The sequence below is a fragment of the Dermochelys coriacea genome, chromosome 13 (genome assembly GCF_009764565.3).
Source record: "Dermochelys coriacea isolate rDerCor1 chromosome 13, rDerCor1.pri.v4, whole genome shotgun sequence".
In the NCBI taxonomy this organism is placed as follows: domain Eukaryota; kingdom Metazoa; phylum Chordata; order Testudines; family Dermochelyidae; genus Dermochelys; species Dermochelys coriacea.
Genome location: NC_050080.1, coordinates 38,726,906 through 38,749,014, shown reverse-complemented (window position 1 = coordinate 38,749,014; position 22,109 = coordinate 38,726,906). Strand labels below are relative to the sequence as shown.

Here is a 22,109-nt window from a genome sequence, read left to right as displayed (position 1 = left end):
AAAAGGAATTAAAGAGTGAGGGAAATGGAACAAAGGAGTAGAAGAAAGGAAGGAGAAAATGCAAGAATGAAGAAACAGTCATTGAAATGAAAATAACAGAGTGACAAAGAAAGGAATGAAACAAAAGAATGAAAAGAGAAAAGAAAGAAAGAACAAAAGAAAAGAGAATGAAAGGAAAATGAACAAGACAAATGAAACCAAACCAAATAAAAAACTCAACAAATGAGAAAACAAAAGAAAAAAAGGAAAGCAAGGAACAAAAAATGCTCCAAACCTGGCCTCTTCCATCAGCCCTGGCCCCTCCCTCTCCACCCCTGGGCCTGCCCCCATGGGCACCTTGGCTTTGAGCAGCTGCTCCACATTGGAGCTGATGTCGTCCAGCTCCAGCTTGAGCTCACTCTTCTCCTTCTCCAGCTTCTGCTTGACGCGCTGCAGGTTGTCGATCTGCTCACCCAATTCGGCCACTGAGTCGGCGTGTTTCTTGCGCAGGGTGACGGCCGTGGCCTCGTGCTGCAGCGTGGCCTCCTCCAGGTCCCGCCGCATCTTCTGGAACTCCGCCTCCCGCTTCTTGTTCAGCTCGATCTGCACCGAGGTGGCACCGCCTGCCTCCTCCAGCCGCTCACTGATCTCCTCTAGCTCTCGCGACAGGTCCGAGCGCAGCTTCTCCACCTTGGCCCGGGCCGTGTGCTCTGCCTCCAGCTCTTCCTCCAGCTCCTCGATGCGCGCCTGCAGCCAGAGAGAGACCCATGGGCTTAGACAGACCGAGAACACCACACATTCTACAGCAGTCAGGAACACGTGGGTCTGGGTGTAAAGTAAAACAATGTCCTAATCTGCATCTAGAACATGGTGGTCTAGATCAGATTAAAAATCTGGGTTCTAGAAACAGAAGGACACAGGGTTCCTGTTCAATCTGGAGAGAGCAAAATAAAACCATTTCCTCAGATCAATCTTGAATACCTAGTGTGCTAGACCAGAAAGGGGAATCTGGGTTCCAAAGCACAGGGAGAATGAACTAGAATTGCAGTTCTATAGTTGTAGAGTGATGTCAAAAGTACCCCATGCAGGCAGAGACTCTCTTATTCTAGAGTGGAATAGAGGGCAATGATAGAAACAAGACACACTATTTTGTTTTAGAGATGCACAAACATGAGGTTCCAGAAGGTATATTTCCTTTCGGGTCTGGACTGGTGCTAAGATGGCCGTCTAGAACCCAAGCACTCACTTATGGTAGAGCGGCACCAAAAGTGACAGTCTCTTGTCTGGGTATTGAGGTAGTCTCCTAGAACAAAAATGATGCAGCTCATTCCAGAGCAGCTTCTCCAGTTCTGGGATGGAAGTGACGGATGTTCTAGAGCAAGAGAAAGGCACCCACCTGCAGCTCCTTCAGCTTCTTCTGGAGTTGCAGGCCCAGGGCTTGCTCATCCTCTATCTTGCTGTTCTGCTGGTTGATGTCAAACTCCTTCCTGCAAAGAGATTTATAGAGATGAGTCCCCCTCTGCTCCAGAGCACATTGGATTGTGCAAAGAACAACCCTCCTACTTTTTCAGCTTCTCTTCCAGCTGCTGCTTGTCATTCTCCAAATCCATGATATTCTCCTGGGTCAGCTTCAAGTCTCCTTCCAGCTTCCTCTTGGCTCTCTCCAGGTCCATCCGAATCTTCTTCTCCTGCTCCAGGGAGCCCTCCAACTGAGAGAGAAAAAGGTGTGTTATTGGTAAAACTTTCATCTCCGAGGCATTCCCAAACTCAGCTTGGAGGACATTGAACCCAACCCAACCAAGCTTGAGGACACCCAACCATTCAGTCCAACCCCTAGTGCTGTGCTCTGACACTGTGGTCAGCACTGACTGTATATGGAGACTAACCCCTACTAAGTCCCCTGACCCTGCTCCCTGCAGCTAAATGCCTCCTTGGCATCCAGGATATACTCACATCATCGGCCTGCTGCTCCAGCTTGAGTTTGGCTTTGGTCAGAGTGTTGACCTTGTCCTCCTCCACCTGCAGGTCATCCAGTGCTTGTTGATGAGCTTCCTGCAGAGACTTCTTCTCCTTGGTCAGTTTAGCTATTATCTCATCCAGACCGGCCATCTCCTCTGTCAGGTTCTTCACCTGGTGGAGAAGGAATCTGGGATGTGAGGATTCTGGGATTAACAGGTCTGGACCCAAATGCGATATCTCAAGTGGGGTCCTCACTTTTTTTTCTCAACCCAACTGACCTTGTGCGAATTCAACCCAACTTAACCAGCCTTGAATTGGCTCAACCAAAACCGATTCAACCAGCCTGGAGGACAGTCAACCCAACCCAGCTCAACTCTACCAGCTTTGAAAACATTTAACCCAGCCAGTCTGGAGGATACTCAGCCCAGCACAACCAGCCTTGAGGACATGCAAGTCAGTCTCATCCAATCAGTCTTGAGGAGACTCAACCCAACCCAAATAGCCTTAAAGCCATTCATCCCTTCTACTACTTCACCTTGTTCTCTATCGCGTGTTTCTCCTTCTCCACCTTGGCCAGGGTCAGCTCCAGATCATCAATGTCCTTCTTGAGCTCCGAGCACTCGTCCTCCAGCTTCCTCTTCTTGGCTGTCAGCTCAGCATTCATCTCCTCCTCATCCTCCATTCGCTCTGTCAGCTCCTTCACCTTGGCCTCCAGCTGGATCTTGTTCTTGATTAGCTGGTCACAGCGCTCCTCAGCATCATTCAGGTTGTCCTGCTCCTGTGAGTGGAAGTGGAGCAGGGGGGAGGGAGAATGTACGGGACAAGGAAGTGGGGGGGTTGGGTGTCTTACTCCTGATCGTAGAGTTAGGGCTCGGGTCCAGCCATAGGGTCTATGGGTATCTCATTGCTCATGGCATGGAGACCAGGGCTGAGAGCCCCCTTTTGGACTATGGGGCTTAGACAAGATTTGGTATGGAGGGTTCCCCTTATGCAAAGCTGGGGGGACAGAGCTCAGGGCTTCCCATTGGGAAGTGTGGGGCTCAGATGGGGTTGGGTACCCTGTAATTCACAGATGGGGGAAGAGAAGGACTGAGGGCTCACCCATGGATTGTGGGGCCCAAAGGGGGTTCAGGGTGGGGACCCCCATCATGTACAGTCCAACCAGTCGTAAGATCAATCAACCCAACCCAAAGACATGGGCCCTGGGTCTTGGGGGGATCTGGGGCAGAGGGAACCCTATCACTAACAGCCTGCACTTGCAGCTGGAGATCATTCTTCTCCTGCAGCAGAGAGACCATCTTCTCCTCCAGCTCTCTCCTCCGGGCCTCCGACTTCTCTAGCGCCTCCTTCAGGCGCCCAAACTCTTCCTTCATGGTCTGCACAGGGGCAGGGGAAGGATTAGACCAAAAGGAACGTATAGGCCAGTATTGCCCCATCTCACTACCCTGGACCAGAGTAATGAACCCATCCATCTGTCCATATATATATATATATATATATATATATATATATATATAATATATCCATCCCCCCCTCTGTAATATCCATCCATCAGTCTGCCCACACATATATTACTCCATCCCTCCCTCTGCAAGATTCATCCATCCACCCAATCTACAGCTATGCTAAACAGTTAGTCTTTTCCATCTCCCCTTGAGAAAAATAATTTCCACTGCCTGAGTGAAACCAGAACTGAACCCACCATCCCAGGTGAGCAGCCATCTGCATTGGGCTGCCTTCAGTTCTTTCTTCTGAGCAGCTACACTTGACCTAGAACCCAAGTAAATTCCCCAAATGGTTCCAGTTAACCTAGAAACCAGCTGAGGGTTTAGTGGCTTAGAACAAAGTTGTGTCTTGCATTTGGTCTAGCTACCAGCTCCTTTTCCTAAGTAGTTCCAGTTGACCAAGAACCCAGCTGCTGGTTGTATATGATCTAGAACACATCCCTGAAGCCAATTTCAGCTAACCCCGAACCCAGCTCCTCAAACTGAATAGACCCAACTGAACTAGAATGCAGCTGGAGCTGCATGTGACCTAGAACCCAGATTATCAAATCAAACAGTTCCAGATGGCCTTGATCAAAACTACAGGCTAATTTCACCTAGAATTCAGTCCCTCATCCCAATCAAGTCAAACCAACCTAGAACCCATCTCTATCTAGAACCCACCAGAGGTTGCGTTAAACAAGAACCCAAGTTTGTTGCATTAACCTAGAACCCAACTCTGCAAACGGTTGACATAAAACTCACCTCCTTTTCCTACTGATTTGCATTTGACCTAGAGCCCACCTCTGTCCCTGAGCAGTCACAGCTGAACTAGACCCTCATGCAATTGCCATGGGCCTAGCGCCCATCTCTATCTTCTGAGCTCTTCCAGATAATCCAGTTCCCCAGGCCCACTGCAGCTCCTGCTCCCACTCTTTGACCTCACCTGCATCTCTTTCTCCGTCTCAGCGCTTTTCAGGAGCGGCTTGATCTTGAAGTAGAGTTTCATCCAGGGCCAGTTCTTCACCCCCATGAAGGCCCGGATGTTCCACTGAATAACCAGCAGGGCGTCCCTGCATGATGGCAGAAAGAACCACTGAGGGTGACCCGAGCCCTGCCGGGTGTCCCCAAAGCTCACAGCTTGGTGGTTGGGAGGTAGAGAGGGTGATCCACCTGCTGGGACCCAACCAACTTGTTTCACCCAATGGCCGTGCTGATTTTGCTGCTCTGGAGGGTCCCAGATGGATGAGTGTGTGGGGCTTAGACCCATCCAGTTGAGTTCTCCATAGGGTCTTCCAAGGAAGCCCCCTGCCTGGCCCCACTCAAAGCCCCTCCTGTGCCGGTGTGCCCCCTCTCACCTGCGTTCTAAAATCTTCTTGAACTCAATGCGCATGAGCTGCCCCCGTGATTGGGCCTGGATGCGGGTGATGATCCGGGCGAGCCGCTCGTCCCGCATCTCCTCCAGCAGCCCCAGCAGCCCGGCCTTGAAGAACACCTGAGGGGGGGGGATTAGACAGATAGATAGAGAGAGGGGGTGGATGGGACAAGACAGGTAGATAGAGGCTCCGCCCACCTGCATGGGCTCCTCCCCCTCACCTTGGTGTGCCCAAATTTGTACTGGCTGGAGTCGATCTCGAGGGAGCCAAGCAGCTTTTCCGCCCCCTTGCGGCTGTCGATGAACTGGCCCTCGGGGATGGCCGCTGGGTTCAGGATACGGTACCTGGGGGGAGGGGATCGTTAGAGACCCTGGATCTCTGAGCCCATCCCGTGATGCTGTGAGCTTCCCCTGGAGCAGTGTCCCCTACCCTGATGCTGAGAGCTTCCCCTGCAGCAGTTCCCCCTCACCCTGACGCTGCCAGCTTCCCCTGCAGCAGTGTCCCCTCATCCGGATGCTGTGAGCTTCCCCTGCAGCAATGCCCCCTTACCCTGATTCGGCGTGCTTCCCCTGGAGCAGTGCCCCCTCTCTCTGATGCTGTGAGCTTCCCCTGCAGCAGTGCCCCCTCTCCCTGACGCTGCCAGCTTTCCCTGCAGCAGTTCCCCCTCACCCTGACGCTTCCAGCTTCCCCTACAGCAGTGCCCCCTCATCCTGATGCTGCCAACTTCCCCTGCAGCAGTGCCCTGGGGGGGAGCAGACCCACCTCTGTCTGAAGTCCCCGTAGAGGATGCGGTTGGGGAAGCCCTTCCTGCAGATGCGGATGCCCTCCAGCACCCCGTTACAGCGCAGCTGGTGCATCACCAGGGGGTTGTCCATCACCCCTGGGGGCAGGAAGAGAGGCGGTTACCCCAGGTCAGTGGTGGTCCTGCTCCTTAGGCCCTTCTCTAGTCCCTTCCCCACAACCCCAGCCATGACATTTTAACCCCTCCTCTTAATCCCTTAGCCCCTCCCTTCCTCTTAGCCCTATACATGAGAAATGAGTCCCAACCATTTGCTTCTTAGCCCTGCCCCCTTTGTCATTCACCTCCCATAGTCCCATCCCTTAGCCCCACCCCTTTTCCCATAGTCATTAGCCACACTCCAATATCTTTTAACCACACCCCCTAGCCCTTTAGCTCCACCCCATTCTCTGAGCCCCTCCCATGCTCCTTAGCCACACCCCTTTCCTTAGCCCCACTCTTCGCCCTGTCCTTTTGTCCCTGAGCCCCTCCCCTCCCTCCAAGGCCCACATTCTCTTTGCCCCTTGCCATTGGCACCACCCCTTTCTCAGAAAGCCCCGCCTCCTCACCTGGTGCCTTCCGCTCATTGGGGATGATGCAGCGTACAAAGTGGGGGTGGGTGGTTTTCAGATTCGCCATTAGCTTGTTCAGATTCTCCTGGGGGGGGAGGGGGAAGGGAAAGAGGGAGGTGGGTCAGTGCCCAGGGGGGCAAGGTTAGTATCTGGTAGTGTAGGGCAATGGCCCAGTGAAACCCTCACCCTAGAGAAGACCTCATGGTGAGACACTCCCAACTCCCTTCCAGGTATTTCCCTTCCTCTCTTGTCCCCTCCCCATGGGCATCTCCCTCCCCTAATGGGAATTCTTCCCCTTTCTGGGGTTCCCCCTCCCCACAATGCCACCTCAGGATCAAGGGTGTCGGGGCCTCATACCCGGTGCAGCGCTGAGACCGTCTGGAAGGAGGAACCTTTCTTCTTGGCTCCCTTCCCCTTCCCCCCATCGCCGCCTGCAGGGGAGAGAGCGCAGGAAAGGGGGCATGAGGAGGTGGGGGTAGGTTGGGGGTTGGGGCTGTTCTGTACCTGGCTGGGTCTCTCTCGCTTCCCATCCATCTGTCTGTCCCCCATCCCTCCCTCCATCTCGCATCTATACATCCTCCTCATCCATCCCCCCATCCAGCCACTTTCCTTCCAGTCATCCATCCATCCTCCCCATCCCTCCCTTCCTCCATTCATTTATCCCCTCTATTGTCCATCCATCAAACCTCCTCTTATCCATTCCTCCAGCCAACCCTCCACCCATCCCTCTATCCAGCCACATTCTGTCCTTCCTTCCATCCACTGATCCATCCATTTTTCCACCCATCCAGCCAACCATATCCCATCCATCCATCCTCTCCCTGTCTCTCCATTCCTCTCTCCTTCCACGCCTTCATCAATTGCTCCATCCTTCCTACCTCCTTCCACACCCTCTCCCATTCCTCCATCTCTCTCTGTCACCCTGCCTTGTTTTCTCACCACTCTCGGCCACAGCGTAGTTGGCGAAGAGGAGGGCAAGGAGTTTGAGGGCAGATTTCTGGTAGAGCCCCACCACCGTCTCATTGAGGGGGTCCTTGTTCTTTTGTAGCCAGCCAGTGATATTGTAGTCCACCGTGCCGGCATAGTGGATGAGGGAGAAATGTGCTTCCGGCTTGCCCTTGATGTTCCGTGGCTTGCCGAAGTTCCCTGACTTGCCCAGATGGTTGTCGTAAAGCTTGGCCTTAAAGGTCATGTCCGATGCCTTGGGGAACATGCACTCCTCCTCCAGGATGGACATGATGCCCATGGGCTGGTGTGGGGATGGAGAAAAGAGATGGATAGCATGAGAAAGGAAGAGAAGGATAAAAGGAGTTAAGAAAAGATGAGCAGAAGAGGAGAAGAGATGAATACAGTGAGGAAGGGAAAGAAGAAAAGGATAGAAAGAGAAAAAAGAAAAGAGAAGGGATGATAGAATGAGAAGAAAAGAAAGAGAATAGAAAAGAAAGAATGGGAAAGTAAAAGAGAGAGTTCAGTTTTAAGATTCAGAGACTGGCTGCCTCAAGGAAGTGGGGAATGGGACATGGTAGAGGTCTCTTTATGCCTGACCTGGACCCAACTTGGGCCCAGGTCCACCCAAGCTGAGCCCAGGAGGGTCAAGTTGTTTTCTGACCCAACCCTGATCCTTCCCCCTGACCCTGAGTCAGCGCCCCTGCCTTCTGCCCATGGGCTTGGCATGGCACCAGTGGCTGCGTGCCCTGCACCTGCCATCCGCTGCCCCCTGCCGTGTTGGGTGTGCTGTGATGCCAAGCCCCCGGGCAGGAGGAGGAGAGCCAACCTGATCTGAACCTGACACTTGTAGCTGGGTCCCATCAGGCTTGGGTTGGGCTGCAGGGCTTTAGGAAATTGGTCCTTTCCCCTCTAGGGGTCGCCAGCTCCTATTTGGCCCCCAGGAGGGGGCTGTCTCAGGGGGAGGTACCTTCTCGATGAGGTCTATGCAGGCCTGCAGGTCCATGCCAAAGTCGATGAACTCCCACTCGATCCCCTCCTTCTTGTACTCCTCCTGCTCCAGCACGAACATGTGGTGGTTGAAGAACTGCTGCAGCTTCTCATTGGTGAAGTTGATACAGAGCTGCTCGAAGCTGTTGAACTGGGGAGGAAATGGGGGGAACAAGAGACGAGTGAGAACAAAAGAGCCCCCTCTGCTATGGAGAGCCCAGAGCTCAGTGGTTTTCCAACTTTGTTTCTGATGACCCAGTTGAAGAAAATTGTTGATGCCTGTGACCCAACGGAGCTGGGGATGAGGGGTTTGGGGTGTGGGAGGGGCTCAGAGCTGGGGCAGAGGGTGGGGGCCAGGAATGCGGGGTTCAGGGTGTGAGAGGGGGCTCTGGGCTGAGGCAGGGGGTTGGGGTGTGGGAGGGGGTCAAGGCTCTGGGGTAGGGCTAGGGATGAGGGCTTTGGGGTGCAAGAGGGGTTCTGGGTCTGGGGGTCTCAGGGCTGGGGTAGGAGATTGGGGTGCAGGGAGTGGGGCACAGGCTTACCTGTGATGGCTCCCAGTCAGCGGGCCAGCGGGGGAGCGGGAGCTAAGGCACCGTGGACTACGCTCTGCCCCAGAAACGGCCAGCAGCAGGCACCGCCCCCCATAGGCACTGCCTGGCCAATGGGAGTGCGGAGTCGGTGCTCCTGGTGGGGGCAATGCACAGAGCTCCATGGCCCCCCCACCTAGGAGCCATACCTGCTGCTGGCTGCTTCCGGGGTGCAGTGCGGTGTCAGCACAGGTAGGGACTAGCCTGTCTTAGCCGGCAGTGCTGCTGATGGGACTTTTAATGGCTCAGTCGGCCATGCTGACCAAAGCAGCTGCAACCCAGTGCCTTCCGTTCCATGACCCAGTACTGCAGTTTGAAAACCACTGCCATAGAGGCAACTGGGGAAGACATACCAGAGGCGTAACTGTGCCTACCAGGTGGTGCTTTTCTCTGGAGTCACCTAATGGAGGAAGGGAGGAACTGCACCACGGCCACATCTCGCTACAGCACCCTCTGCTGAGAGAGGCTGGGGCTGGAGTAGCTGGGAGCTCCCCCACAGTGTCCTCTGCTGGGCGAATGACTTACATCAAAGATCTCAAAGCCAGCAATGTCCAGCACCCCGATGAAATACTGACGCGGCTGCTTCGTCTCGAGGGTGTTGTTGATCCTGGTCACCATCCAGCCGAACATCTTCTCATACACGGACTTGGCCAGGGCTCCGATAGAGTAATACACCTGTGGGGATCGCCAGGGGAATGTCAGAGATAGGGAGGAGGGGTAAGCGTTTGAGGAGAAAAGAATGGGGTGAGACATGTGTGAGCTCTGGGGAGGGAGAAAGAAAGAAAGAGATGGAGGAAGGGGGGAAGGGAGGAAGGAAGTGAGGAAGAAAGGTAGGAGGGGAGGAAGTGGGGAAGTAAGGGCGGAAGGAAACAAGGAATGGGGGAAGGAAGTGAGAGAGGAAGGAAAGAAGGGAGGAAGGAAGGAAAGGAAGGAAAGGAAGGAGGAAGGGAAGAAGGGAGGGAGGGAGGGGGAAGGAAGGAAGGAGGGAAGAAAGGGAGGAAGGAAGGAGGGGAGCAGGGTCTCACCTGCTGGACATTCTGCCCCTTGGTGACATACTCATTCCCCACCTTGACCCGGGGGTGACACAGCCCCTTCAGCAGGTCGGCTGAGTTCAGCCCCATCAGGTAGGCAGATTTATCTGCATCTGCAGGTGGAGAGATGTGGTCAGTGATCCCCCCAGCTCTATGTGTGACCATCCCCCTCCTGCTTCCTCCCCATCCGCCTCCCAGTGGTCCCTCCCCACACCACCATCCCCTCAACCCCCTTGACCACCCCCACCCACCGTGGTCCCTGCACCCCACCTCCTGCCGAGTTTCCCCCCCCCCCCAACTCCCTGGATCTGTCTGCTGTCTTCTGGTGGTCCCTCCTCCCTCTGCATTCCCGGATGCCCCCAGTGGTCCCCTCCCTGCATGGCTCACTCTCCCCATCCGTGTCCCCATCGCTCCCCCTGGTGCCTTCCCCTCTGCCCACCCTCGGTGCCATCAGGCTCGGCCTGCTCTTCGCGTTGCTTCTGCTTGAACTTCATGTTCCCATAGTGCATGATGGCTCCCGTCAGCTTGTAGACGCCGACCTTCTCCTCGGGCGTGAAGCCCAACACGTCGAACGCACTCTGGGGACCCAGGCAGGGGGAGGGAAGGCAGGGAGGGTCAGGTTCAGGGGCAGCCTCTCCTCCAACCCCAACGCTGCATGACGTGCCTCCAGGGGCTTGGAGACTCTTTAGTGCGGGGGTGGGGACTGAGTCCTCATTTCCCCCGTCCTTCCATGCCATTGTCCATCCATCTGTCACCACACAGGGCCTCCATCCATCCCTCTTTCCCCACACACATTTTCCCATCCACTCACCAACTGTCCATCCATTGTTCCCCATACACCCCTCTATCCATCCATACACACACCAACCACCTATCCATTATTCCCTATAGATGGCCCTCTATCCATGCATCCATCCCCATATGCACCCTTCCTCCCATCCATCCATCCACCCATCCAACTGTGCAGCCAGCCATTCAGCCATCCATCCATTTACTCAACTCTTCATCCATCCTTGCAGATGTCTGTCAACACACCCACACTTCATGTCATGGAAACTGCCCCCCCCCCATAATGTATCATCTCCCAGTGAAGCCTTGCCCCCGGGACCCTGAGACCAGGTCTCTCCCTGCTCCTCCCCACAGCCCATTGTCTCTCACGTCGGTGGCCATCAGCTCCTCGGAGTCATCGATAGAAGCAACAGTCACTTCTCCTTGGGAGACGAAGCTGTAGTCATAAGGGTTGTTTGTGATCAGCATCATGTCTGCTCCGGGTGATGTGGGCAGGTTAGGGGAAAGTAAGAAAGGAAGGTTGGTTGGTTAATGGCTGAATTGATTTCCAGGATTTCCTCAGAGCCGATAGTGGGCCCTGATCCTAGACTCAGAGAAGAGCTGCTCGCCATGGGGCATCTTTCCCACTGCTGCCCCCTCACTGACTCACCAAGAAGTTCTGGCTTTTGATTGGACAGGATCTGGTAGAAGATGTGATAGTTCCTCTCTGCCTTGAGCTGGAAGATGACCCGGGATTTCTCCAGGAGATCTGATAGATAGATAGATAGATGGGGTGGATGGGGATGGATAGATAGATAGAGAGATTAGATAGATGTGGATGGAGAGATAGAAAGCTGAGAACGTTGACACTCCTCTCACTCACAGGTCTCGATATCTGCTGAAGCCAACTTCCCTGTCGCCCCAAAGTGGATCCGTATGAATTTACCCTAGAGGAAGAGAATGTGTGGGGTGTGTCCAATGGGGGAAGTGGCTGATACATCAAGGACAGCCCCACAGATGCCTCCTAACCCAGACAGAGTCCCACAGATCTACCCAACACTCCAGACACAGCCCCACAAACCCTCCTTCCCAGTTGTCATCCCACCAATAGGCACCCACTCCAGGGCTGGAGCACCCATGGAAAAAAATTAGTGAGTGCACAGCACCCATGGGCGACCCCACTGATCAGCTCCTATCCCTCCCAGTTTCTCCCGCCCCCCGTGATCAGCTGTTCAGGGGCATGCAGGAGGTGCTGGGGAAGGAGCAGGGGAGGGCGTGCTCAGGGGAGGGGGCAGAAGAGGATGGGAAAAGGCAGGGTGGGGTGGAGCTTTGGGGGCAGGGGTGAAGTAGGGGGTGGGGCCTGGGGTGGAGCAGGGGTTGAACCACCTTCGGGGAAAGGAGGAAGCTGGCACCTGTGATCCCAGCCCCACACAGACACCCCTGACTTCCAGCCTCCCTTTCCCCCAGGTACAGCCCCTGGACACACCCACAGAAACACCCAGACATCTGACCCCCAGCCCCACCGAGACTCCCCAGATACTCACGAATCGGGACGAGTTGTCATTCCGCAAGGTCTTGGCGTTGCCAAAGGCCTCCAGGGCAGGGTTGGCCTGGATGATTTGATCTTCCAGGGTCCCCTTGAGGGTCAAAACAGAAGGGGGGGTTAGAACTGGCGACAGATCCTCCCCACTACCTCCCCATACTACCCTCTGTAGGGCACTGTCATGGGGAAGCTTGCAGCACTGGGAGGTACTGAGCTAACAACATGGAGGGGGTCTACAGCGGGCAGCATCAGGGTGGAGATCTCACCTTGTTGGCGCTGGTTCCTTCTTTCTTGCGGTCGCTGATGGCCGCGATGCTGGCGAAGTACTGGATGACCCGCTTGGTGTTCACCGTCTTCCCTGCGCCGGATTCTCCGCTGGGAAGAAAGAAGGAGGCGAGTGAGATGGGGGGTGGCGTGGGGGGGCAGGAGGCAGCTGGGGTCTCCAGGGGGACAGTGGGTGGGGTGGGTGGGAGGAAGGTAGGTACTCACGTGATGAGGATGGACTGGTTTTCTCGGTCTGGAAGAGAGAAGAGGGGTTAGCAGGCAGCCGTGGGGGGAGTAGGGGAGTGGCAGGGGGTGTGAGGGAGATGTGGGGTGGCTGGGATTGGAGGGAGGGGGAATGAGTAGGAGGGAACCAGGACAAGGAGTGGGTAGGGCAGGAGGGGGATTAGGTCTGGGAGGGTGGATGTGGAAGGGGTACGGGACAAGGAGAGGGTGAGGGGAGCGACTGGAGTGGGAGGTGGGTGGAATTGGGGGGTCAGTTAGGGAGTGGGAAGGATGGGGGGGTAGGAGGGAAGGGAGGTGTCCAGGTGTGTGGGTCAGGAGAGTGATGTCAGGGACAGGGTGGGGTGTCGGGGAGATGCACCTCTCAGCTTGTGCTGGTAGGTGTTCTTGGTGAGGCAGAAGGTGTGTGTGTGTGTGTGTGTTGGGGGTTAGGGTTATAGTTATGATTGGGGTTATATTTATGGTTATGGTTAGGGGTATGTGATGTAGTGGGGATTTTCCCTTGTTATGTTGTATGTGAGCCTGAGTCTTACTGTTATGCATGAATGCTGGGTGTACCTCAGTTTCCCTGTGTATTGCACCAATGTCTAGGTGGTGGGAATAAGGGTGTGTGACTTTGTCGGGGTTGCTCCAGCTGCCTGCATGGATGCCATGGCCACCCCTTCATAACCTGAGACCCAGGAGGGGGATGTGACCAGGTGACTCTTGGCCCAGGAAGCGAGACAAAGGCCGGAGGAGGAGCAATGGGCAGGACAGGGGTCAGGCAGCTGGAAGCGAGTCAATGTCGGCTGGCTTGGGGCGCAGGGGGAGGACCAGAGCCCTGGTTCTGGGCTCCCCGACCCCCAAGATGGGCTTGGCTGAAAGTCACTGATTTCTGTGCTAACAAGTTCTGCCCTACGCTGTGTTCCTGTCGACTAATAAACCTTCTTCTTCAGATGCATGGAGTGAAAATTACAGATGCAGACATAAATATACTGACACATGAAGAGAAGGGAGTTACCTCACAAGTGGAGAACCAGTGTTGACAGGGCCAGTTGGAAAACTACAATACCCACCTGGGGAAGTGAGGAAACAGACTGACAGAGCGAGACGGGTACCCAGAAATCACTTACTACAGGACAGGCCCAACAAGCAAAATAACAGAACACCACTGGCCATCACGTACAGCCCCCAGCTAAAACCTCTCCTACACATTATCAACGATCTACAACCTATCCTGGAAAACGATCCCTTGGGAGACAGGCCAGTCCTCGTTTACAGACAGCCCCCCAACCTGAAGCAAACACTCACTAGCAACCACACACCACACAACAGAACCACTAACCAAGGAACCAATCCCTATAGCAAACCTCGTTGCCTTCTCTGTCCCCATATCTATTCTAGTGACACCATCAGAGGATCCAGCCACATCAGCCACACCATCAGGGGCTCATTCACCTGCACGTCTACTAATGTGATATATGCCGTCATGTGCCAGCAATGCCCCTGTGCCATGTACATTGGCCAAACCGGACAGTCCCTATGTAAAAGCATAAATGGACACAAATCAGACATCAGGAATGGTAACATACAAAAGCCAATGGGAGAACACTTCAATCTTCCTGGACATTCAATAACAGATTTAAAAGTAACCATCCTTCAACAAAAATAGCTTCAGAAACAGACTTGAAAGAGAACCAGCAGAACTAAAATTCATTTGCAAATTTAACACCATTAATTTGGGCTTGAATAGGGACTGGGAGTGGCTGGCTCACTACAAAAGCAGCTTTCCCTCTCCTGGAATTGACACCTCCTCATCTATTGATGGGAGTGGACTACATCCACCCTGATCGAATTGGCCCTGTCAACACTGGTTCTGCCCTTGTGAGGTAACTTCCTTCCCTTCATGTGTCAGTATAATAATGCCTGCATCTGTAATTTTCACTCCATGCATCTGAAGAAGTGAGGTTTTTACCCATGAAAGCTTATGCCCAAATAAATCTGTTAGTCTTTAAGACCAGACTCATTGTTGTTTTTGTGGATACAGACTAACACGGCTACCCCCTGATAATAAACCTTCTGTTTTACTGGCTGGCTGAGAGTCTCGTCTGACTGCAGAGTTGGGGGGCAGGACCCTCTGGCTTCTCCAGGACCCCGCCTGGGCGGACTCGCTGTGGGAAATGCACAGTGGGACAGGGGAGGCTGAATGCTCTGAGGTCAAACCCAGGAAGATGGAAACCGGGTGAGCTTCTTGCCCCGCAGACAGGCTGCTCCGAGAGAGGAGGCTCCCCCCGAGTCCTGGCTGGCTTAGTAGGGAGCAGTTCCAGAGCATGGCCCTGGTGACTGTTACAACTGGTGGCAGAGGTGGGATAAACTGCACCCCATGGACAGAGCATCCTGCAGTAAGTGACTGGGGAGCAGTAAAACGAAGGGGGACTAATGAGAGACGGGTGGGCTGGAGGCTCTGAGAAGTGCGGTTCCAGGAGGCGGAGGAGCCTATGGTTTAACCCTGAGAGAGTGGACCCCCAAGAAGGCTGTTGCACTGAAGGGTTCCTCCTGGGGATCATGGGGAGCTGACAGAAAACAGGCCTGTGAGTCTGTGCCCACTTGGGAACAGCGTGGAGATGGCCCGTAACCATCTCCTTAAGAAGGACGTTGTAGAGCTGTGCAGAGAGATGGCATTGTAGAGCTGCGCATTGGAAAGCTCACTAAGGCACGGCTGATTGCTCAGTTGGAAGAGGAGGATCACTCTAAGGAGCCGGTTCCTGCCCCAGCTGGGGCTGCGAGAGAGGCTGGGAGCAGCCGGGTGTCTCAGAGACCTGTGTCCCCAACCAGCTGGGGGTCTTCACCGGGTTCCCCATTGGTGGATCTGAGACGGATGCAATTGGAGCTGAGATCGAAGGAGTCAGAGGACCATGAGAGGCAGGGAAGGCGTGAAGCAGAACAGCAGGGGAGACAGAGGCAGCAGGAAATGGTGATGGCTGAACTGAGAGGCAGAAGGACCCATCCAGGGATGAGTCGAGATGGACCCTGGGGTGCCAATTCCACAGGGAACCTCGACACTAAATTGCTGCCCCAGGTTAAGGAGGGGGGATATAGATGCCTGTCTCGTGGCCTTTGGGAAGGCTGGCTATCGGAACCAGGCTGGCCCTGCGGAAAGGCTCCGTGTCTAGCCCCCTTCCTGGGTCCCAAGGCCATAGAGCTGTTTAGCCAGATGGGCGGTGTGGGCGACTAGCTCCCACTCTTGGTCCCAGCATATTTGTCTGCATGGACCCTCCTGGGCTCAGGACCCTTGGACCCCTAGTGGGAGCGGAAGGTGATGGTCAATGGGGAGACATTCCTGGGGTGGCCAGACCCTGGGAGAGTGAACTGTTGTCAGGCCCCGGGTGGTGCAGCCCCCCAGATGCTGCGGGGCTGTGTGACCTGGGTGAAGGTCCCAGGGATGAAGCTCCTCACCCTGCCTATGACCCAGATCCCTGTGCAGGAGGGGTGGGGCTGGCTGGTCGTTGGGGTTCTCCAGGATATCGGCTGTGAGGCCCTGTTGGGGGGTGACTGTGTCTCTTTGGGACAGGATCCAGGCCCTGCTCCTGTAATGGCCGAGGGCCTGAATTTGAATCAGGGAACCAATGGGCTGAGACTGAAGCGGTCAGCATGGCTAGGCAGAGGTGCTGCTAGGCTCAGGATACCTGCCTGCCAGTAACCAGAGCCCTGGGGCTGAGTGGGACAGAGAGATGCTCCCTGCCCCCCTGCACACGGGTGAGGTGGCTCACACTGGCTCTGATGCTGTGAGCAAAGCAGCGGGCTTGCTGCCGGCCCTCAATGGGACAGCTGGGGCAAAGCTGAGCCCAGGGGAATCAGAGACCCCAGCTGAGTGTGGGGAACCACAGCCAGGGCGGGACAGCTGCCAACCAGGGCTGCCTTGTCCAGAGGTGCAAAAGGCCTGGGACAAGGGTAAAGCAGCCTTGAGACACCTGCCTGTCATAGAGGAGCCTTTTCAGAAGGTGTCCCTGGACTGGGGAGGGACGGATGGGAGGGGAAGGCCTCCCCCGATGGAGAATCAGTGGTGGAGCATGTACTGACTTTCCTGACCTTGCTGAGCTCATGGGTCCGGCCAGGGAGAACCTAGCCGCAGCCCAAGGGAGGCAGAAGGTCTGGTACAACCACTCAGCCTGTGGCACCGGGAACCAGGTGAGGGGTCTCATCCCAGTGAGGAAGAATAAGCTGCAAGCTGCCCGGGACGGGCCCTTCAAGGTCATCAAGCAGCTGAATGAGAAGAACGATGTGATGGAACTGCCCAGCCGGGCTCACAGCCACTGAGGGGACCAGGTCAACATGATGGAGCCATACCATGACAGGGAGAGGCTGGTGCTGGCCATGTGTGGCCACTGGGAGAAGGGGGAAGATCCCCTGGTGGGTCTTCCCTGAGACAGGAGCCAGCCCTTGCTGGAATCAGTTCCCCTCTCTGACCAGCTAACCCCTGCCCAGCAGACAGAGATCAGAGAGATGCTGCATTCATACCCACAGCTGTTTTCCAACCGGCCTGGGCTCACTAACTGAGCTGACCACTGGGTGGAGACGGGAGCCAGCCTCCCATCAGGTGTTCCCCATTCAGAGTAACTGGGAACACAGCCCAGGCCCTGGAGCGAGAGGTCAGAGACATGCTGGCTTTTGGGGTGATGCAGCCACCCACCAGCCCCGGGTCTCTCCCATGGTGCTGGTCCCCAGCATAGATGGGCTGATCCAGTTCTATGTGGCCTATCAGAAGCTCAGTGCCATCACCATGTCTGGTGCCTGCTCATATATAAGCCTGATGAGATCCTAGACAAATTGGGGGGACTCAGTACCCCATGACCCCACCCCGTGGGGCTGTACAAGTCCCTGGTCCTACCTTTAAGCCTCAAAGAAGCGCCGGTTACCTGCCAGCGCCAGGGGGATCAATTACTGAGGGGGATGGAGAATTTTACCCTAGTGGACCTGGATGATATTTGTGCCATTAGCCAGACCTGGGAGGACCAGGTGTCCCAGGTGAAGAGGGGGCTCAGTTGCCTCCAGGATGCAGGGTTGACTGTAGAAGCTGGGATGTGGGCATGGCAGAGGTGTTGTTCCTGGGCTACAAGGGGCGAGCGGCTGCCTAAAGCCAGAGCCGGCCAAGGTGGGGGTGATGAGAGACTGGCCTGCTCCCAGACTAAGAAACAGACCCAGGCCTTTATTAGGATGGTGGGGCACTACCGGAGGTTTCTGTACTACTTTAGCTCTGTGTCAGCTCCCATCATTGAGCTGTGCAAGAAGGGGAAGCCAGAAAAGCTGGTCTGGACCGGGCAGTGCCAGAGGGCTCTCTGTGAGCTGAAAGACCATCTGGCCAAGGGCCCGGTGCTGGGAAACCCAGACTTTGAGAAGCCCTTTATGGAGTTCACCGGTGCCCCAGACACAGTGCTGGGCACGGTACCAACACAGGCCAGTTCAAAGCATGGGGGACACCCCATCATGTACCTGAGCAGAAAGCTGCTGCCCCGGGAGCAGGGCTACGCGGCCATAGACAAGGAATGCCTGGCCAAGGAGTGGGCTCTTAAAAGGCTGCAGCCGGATCTCTTTGGGCGACGCTTCACTGTGTACACGGACCACTCGCCCTGCCGGGGCTGCACCAGATGAGAGGGGCCAATGCCAAGCTCCTGAGGTGGAGTCTGTCCTTCCTGGATTTTGACATGGAGGGGGTCTATGTTAAGGGGAGTGCAAATGTTATGGCTGATGCTTTGTCCCGAGAGGGATGCCTGAATTTCCCTAAGTCACAGGCTAAAGTGACCCTGCTCAGTTCGGTCTCGAAAGGGGGAGGGATGTGACGTAGTGGAGATTGTCCCTTGTTATGTTATATGTGAGCCTATGTGAGTCTTACTGTTTTGCATGAATGCTGTGTGTGCCTCAGTTTCCCAGTGTATTGCTCCAATGTCTAGGTGGTGGGAATAAGGATGTGTGACTTTTGTGGGGGTTGCTCCAGCTGCCTGCATGGATGCTATGGCCGCCCCTTCATAACCTGAGACCCAGGAGGGGGATGTGACCAGGTGACTCTTGGCCCGGAAGTGAGACAAAGGCCGGAGGAGGAGCAATGGGCAGGACAGGGGCCAGGCAGCTGGAAGCGAGTCAGTCTCAGCTGGCTTGGGGCACAGGTGGGAGGGACAGCTCAGTGGTTTGAGCATTGGCCTGCTAAACCCAGGGTTGTGAGTTCAATCCTTGAAGGGGCCATTTGGGATCTGGGCCAAAAATTGGGGATTGGTCCTGCTTTGAGCAGGGGGTTGGACTAGATACCTCCTGAGGTCCCTTCCAACCCTGATATTCTATGATTCTGTGGACTTGGCTGAAAATCACTGATTTCTGTGCTAACAAGCTCTGTCCTACACTATGTTCCTATCAACTAATAAACCTTCTGTTTCACACTGGCTGAGAGTCACGTCTGACTGCGGAGTGGGGGTGCAGGATCCCACACCAGGCGGACTTGCTGCAGGAAGCACACGGTGGGGCAGGGGATGCTGAATGCTCTGAGGTCAGACACAGGAAGGTCGAAGCCATGTGAGCTTCTTGCCCTGGAGACAGTCTGCTCAGAGAGAGGAGGCTCCCCCAGAGTCCTGACTCACTTCATAGGGAGTAGTTCCAGAGCATCGTCTCCGTGACAGGGAATAGTTAAGGATAGGGTTATGGCTGGGGTAGAGTTAAGGTTAGGGTTATATTTATGGTTAGGAGTATAGTTAAGGATAGGGTTAGATCCCTACCCGTTAGCATGTTCTGGTAGGCGCTGTCAGAAATGGAGAAGATGTGGGGCGGGGCTTCACTTCTCTTCTTGCCCCTGTAAGCAGCCACCACCTCCGCATTATAGACCGGCAACCACTTGTAGGGATTGACTGTCACGCAGAACAGTCCTGAGTAGGTCTGGAGAGGGGGAACAGGACAGGGGGAAGGATGGAGAGAGAGCGAGAGAGAAGAGTCAGACTAGCGGGAGAAGGCCCATGGTAAAGAGATTGAGAACCTACCCTAGAGTGAGTGAGAACTGATGGAGAGGGTCAGTGCTATGGAGCAGCCCCCCTCCGCTGTTCTAGAACAGGGGACACCTTCCCTTCTTGATCTAGAATGGGAGATGATGCACCATCTCCGGTATAGAACTGGACATGATGCCCCTTCCGTGATCTAGAAGCAGAGACACATCCATCTCCCCAGTCTAGAATGGGAGACAATGTGCCTGCCCCATCTAGAATGGGATAAAACACCTCTTCCCTGATCTAGATTCAGAGACACACCTGTTTCACCAATATAGAACTACAGACAAGCCCCACCCATCAAGAATGGAAGAAAACACTCCTTCCTTTATCTAGATTAAAAGACAATAACCCTCCCCTGATCTAGAACATGAGATGCCAGAAAGGAAGATGATGTCACATCCTTTGATCTAGAATAGGACATGATAGATCGGGGAGGAATTATAACAGGAAACAATGCTCACTCTCTGATCTAGAATGGGAGCAATGGTCTCTTCTCTGATCTAGAACAGGAGATGACACCATCAGACCCCCATCTAACAAGGAGCTGGTGACCCCCTTGATCTAGAACAGGGACAAGACCACTCTCTCGTTGTAGAACAGGAGGGAATTTCCCTGATGTAGAATGGCAGATGATGCCACCCTGATCTAGAACAGCAGGCTACTCCCCCTGTTTTAGGAAGGAGATGATGCTCCCCTGATCTAGAAAACAGCAACTCCCAGAGGGGCATAATGCAGGGTGGAGACCCCAGGAGCTCCCCCACCCTATGGGTATCCCAGCAGCGTGGGGAAGCGAGGGGACTGCAGGGGGCCCCCCAGACTCACGTAGATCATCCAGGCGGCGTATCGCTCCTTGAGGTTGTAGAGCACGGCCGGCTCGTGGAGGAACGTCAACATGGCCATGTCCTCGATCTTGTCGAACTTTGGCGGGTTCTGCTGGTGGATGTCCGACTCCTTCACCGTCACCGTCTGGGCAGGAAGAGAGAGTCATGGGGGGGTGGATAGGGGGTGGTGCTACCTCCACCCAACTGCACCCAGCCATCCTGCGAGCTGTGGGGTCAGACCAGCACCACCCATCTCTGTTTCTTCAAGCCTCCTCCCCTTATTTGGCCTTTAACCCCTAACCCCTGGTGCCCCACAGCCTGTCCTTCCCTCTTGCCCTGACTGCAGTCTCTAATATCCTTTGCCCCATCTTCCCCTTTGACCTCTGACCTCTCACCATCCCTACCCCTAACCTCTCCTTTGACCTCTGACCCCTCACAGTCACTCCCTTAGCCTCCCTTTTGACCTCTGGCTCCTCACTGTCCCTACCCCCCAATCTCACCCACCTGCCCCCTGACTCCGGCGTTCCCAGCCTCACCTTGCGGTTCTCAGTCTCGACGGTCACCTTCCCCGCATCCCGCCTGATGATCTTTCCCTTGACGAACTCCTCCTTTTCGTCGGGCACGAAGCACTCACTGCGGATGTCGAAGATCCGGGTCTGTGCCTCCAGGCGCTCCTTGTCCGACTTCCGCAGGTAGGGGGCAGCCGCCCCGAACTCGGCCATATGGGCATCACCCATGCTGGGAAGGGGGAGGGGGGAGAGAGCTGGGCAGTGAGAGTGCCCCCTCCCCTGGTGGGTGCCCCCCTGCACTGTCAGAGCCCCCACCAGCCCAGAGATAGTGCCCCCTGCTGGGCTCCCCTCACTCCCAGCCCTGGGAACCCCCTGTGCTGCCAATGCCCACCCCATCCTGGGCAGGGCACCCCCTGCTGCCTCCCCCACTCCCAGCCCTGGGGTCCCGCCTGTCCCACCTAAATCCCTCTCCCCTTCTCTGTGTGTGAGAGACTCACCTAATTAGAGTTTCACAGGAGAGTTTGGAAAGACCTGGGGGAAAGCCAGAAAGAAATGGGGGCAGTTTAGAGTCACCCCGAGCCTCCTCTCCAAATCCCCTCCCCATCCTCCCACCCTGCCTCTCCCCCCAAGCCCCAACAATTCCCCACCCTGCCTCTCCTCCAACCCTCAACAATCCCTCCATCCCACCCATGCCGCCTCCTGCACCCTGCCTAACCCCTTCTCACCTCCCGCCCCCCACTCCCTCAACGCAGTGTCCCCCCCTGCTACCTCCCAGCCTCAGCTACCCCCACCCAGAGCCTTCCCTGCCCACCCCCACTCTCCCCCTCTTCCCACCCCATCCTCCCCCTCCCCAGCTACCGCTCTCCCCCACGGGGGTGACCTGGCCCCGCATCTCACCAGAGGCAGGTGGGGCAGCCAGAGCCCTGATGCGATCTGTGCCACCCGGGGTCCTCCGCCCCCCCTTTATAGCTCCTGTTCCCCCCACCCGGAGAGTGACGGGCCAGGGGCCGGTGTGAACGTGTCCATGAATGGAGCGGCTCAGTTCGCAGACCCCCCTCCCCCGCCTCTGTCCCCCCCTCGGGGCGCATTCCAGAGAGAGGCTGGGAGGGTCCCAGGGGCTGATAACGGGGGGGGGGCTGTCAGAGAGAGGTGGGAGCGGGAGAGAGACAGAAATCTCAGCTCCCCTCCCATTGTCTTGCCTCGCCTGTTTCTCCTGCGTATTTTCATCTTTTTTGGGGGGGGGGGTCTGAAAGATCCGG

The 22,109-nt window shown here is 55.5% G+C and overlaps 1 protein-coding gene across 1 annotated transcript in view; it reads right to left on the bottom strand.

The window, feature by feature from the left end:
- The window catches only part of LOC119841796 (myosin-6), a 32,824-nt gene extending 11,011 nt beyond the window's left edge, over window positions 1-21,813 (bottom strand). The window contains exons 1-28 of the mRNA XM_043496003.1: window positions 21,748-21,813; window positions 21,348-21,381; window positions 20,878-21,079; window positions 20,343-20,486; window positions 19,257-19,413; window positions 12,502-12,529; window positions 12,279-12,387; window positions 12,014-12,106; window positions 11,353-11,416; window positions 11,140-11,238; window positions 10,860-10,963; window positions 10,141-10,279; window positions 9,696-9,814; window positions 9,196-9,345; window positions 8,064-8,234; window positions 7,088-7,397; window positions 6,506-6,579; window positions 6,146-6,233; window positions 5,561-5,678; window positions 5,019-5,142; window positions 4,781-4,917; window positions 4,369-4,495; window positions 3,186-3,314; window positions 2,474-2,716; window positions 1,933-2,109; window positions 1,543-1,688; window positions 1,376-1,466; window positions 337-726 (exon numbers count right to left, since the gene is read on the bottom strand). Of these exons, the coding sequence (XP_043351938.1) occupies window positions 337-726; window positions 1,376-1,466; window positions 1,543-1,688; window positions 1,933-2,109; window positions 2,474-2,716; window positions 3,186-3,314; window positions 4,369-4,495; window positions 4,781-4,917; window positions 5,019-5,142; window positions 5,561-5,678; window positions 6,146-6,233; window positions 6,506-6,579; window positions 7,088-7,397; window positions 8,064-8,234; window positions 9,196-9,345; window positions 9,696-9,814; window positions 10,141-10,279; window positions 10,860-10,963; window positions 11,140-11,238; window positions 11,353-11,416; window positions 12,014-12,106; window positions 12,279-12,387; window positions 12,502-12,529; window positions 19,257-19,413; window positions 20,343-20,486; window positions 20,878-21,078 (3,732 nt within the window). The 5' untranslated portion in view covers window position 21,079; window positions 21,348-21,381; window positions 21,748-21,813. The remainder of the gene's footprint in view (window positions 1-336; window positions 727-1,375; window positions 1,467-1,542; window positions 1,689-1,932; window positions 2,110-2,473; window positions 2,717-3,185; window positions 3,315-4,368; window positions 4,496-4,780; window positions 4,918-5,018; window positions 5,143-5,560; window positions 5,679-6,145; window positions 6,234-6,505; window positions 6,580-7,087; window positions 7,398-8,063; window positions 8,235-9,195; window positions 9,346-9,695; window positions 9,815-10,140; window positions 10,280-10,859; window positions 10,964-11,139; window positions 11,239-11,352; window positions 11,417-12,013; window positions 12,107-12,278; window positions 12,388-12,501; window positions 12,530-19,256; window positions 19,414-20,342; window positions 20,487-20,877; window positions 21,080-21,347; window positions 21,382-21,747) is intronic.
- Between the last annotated feature and the right edge of the window lie 296 nt (window positions 21,814-22,109).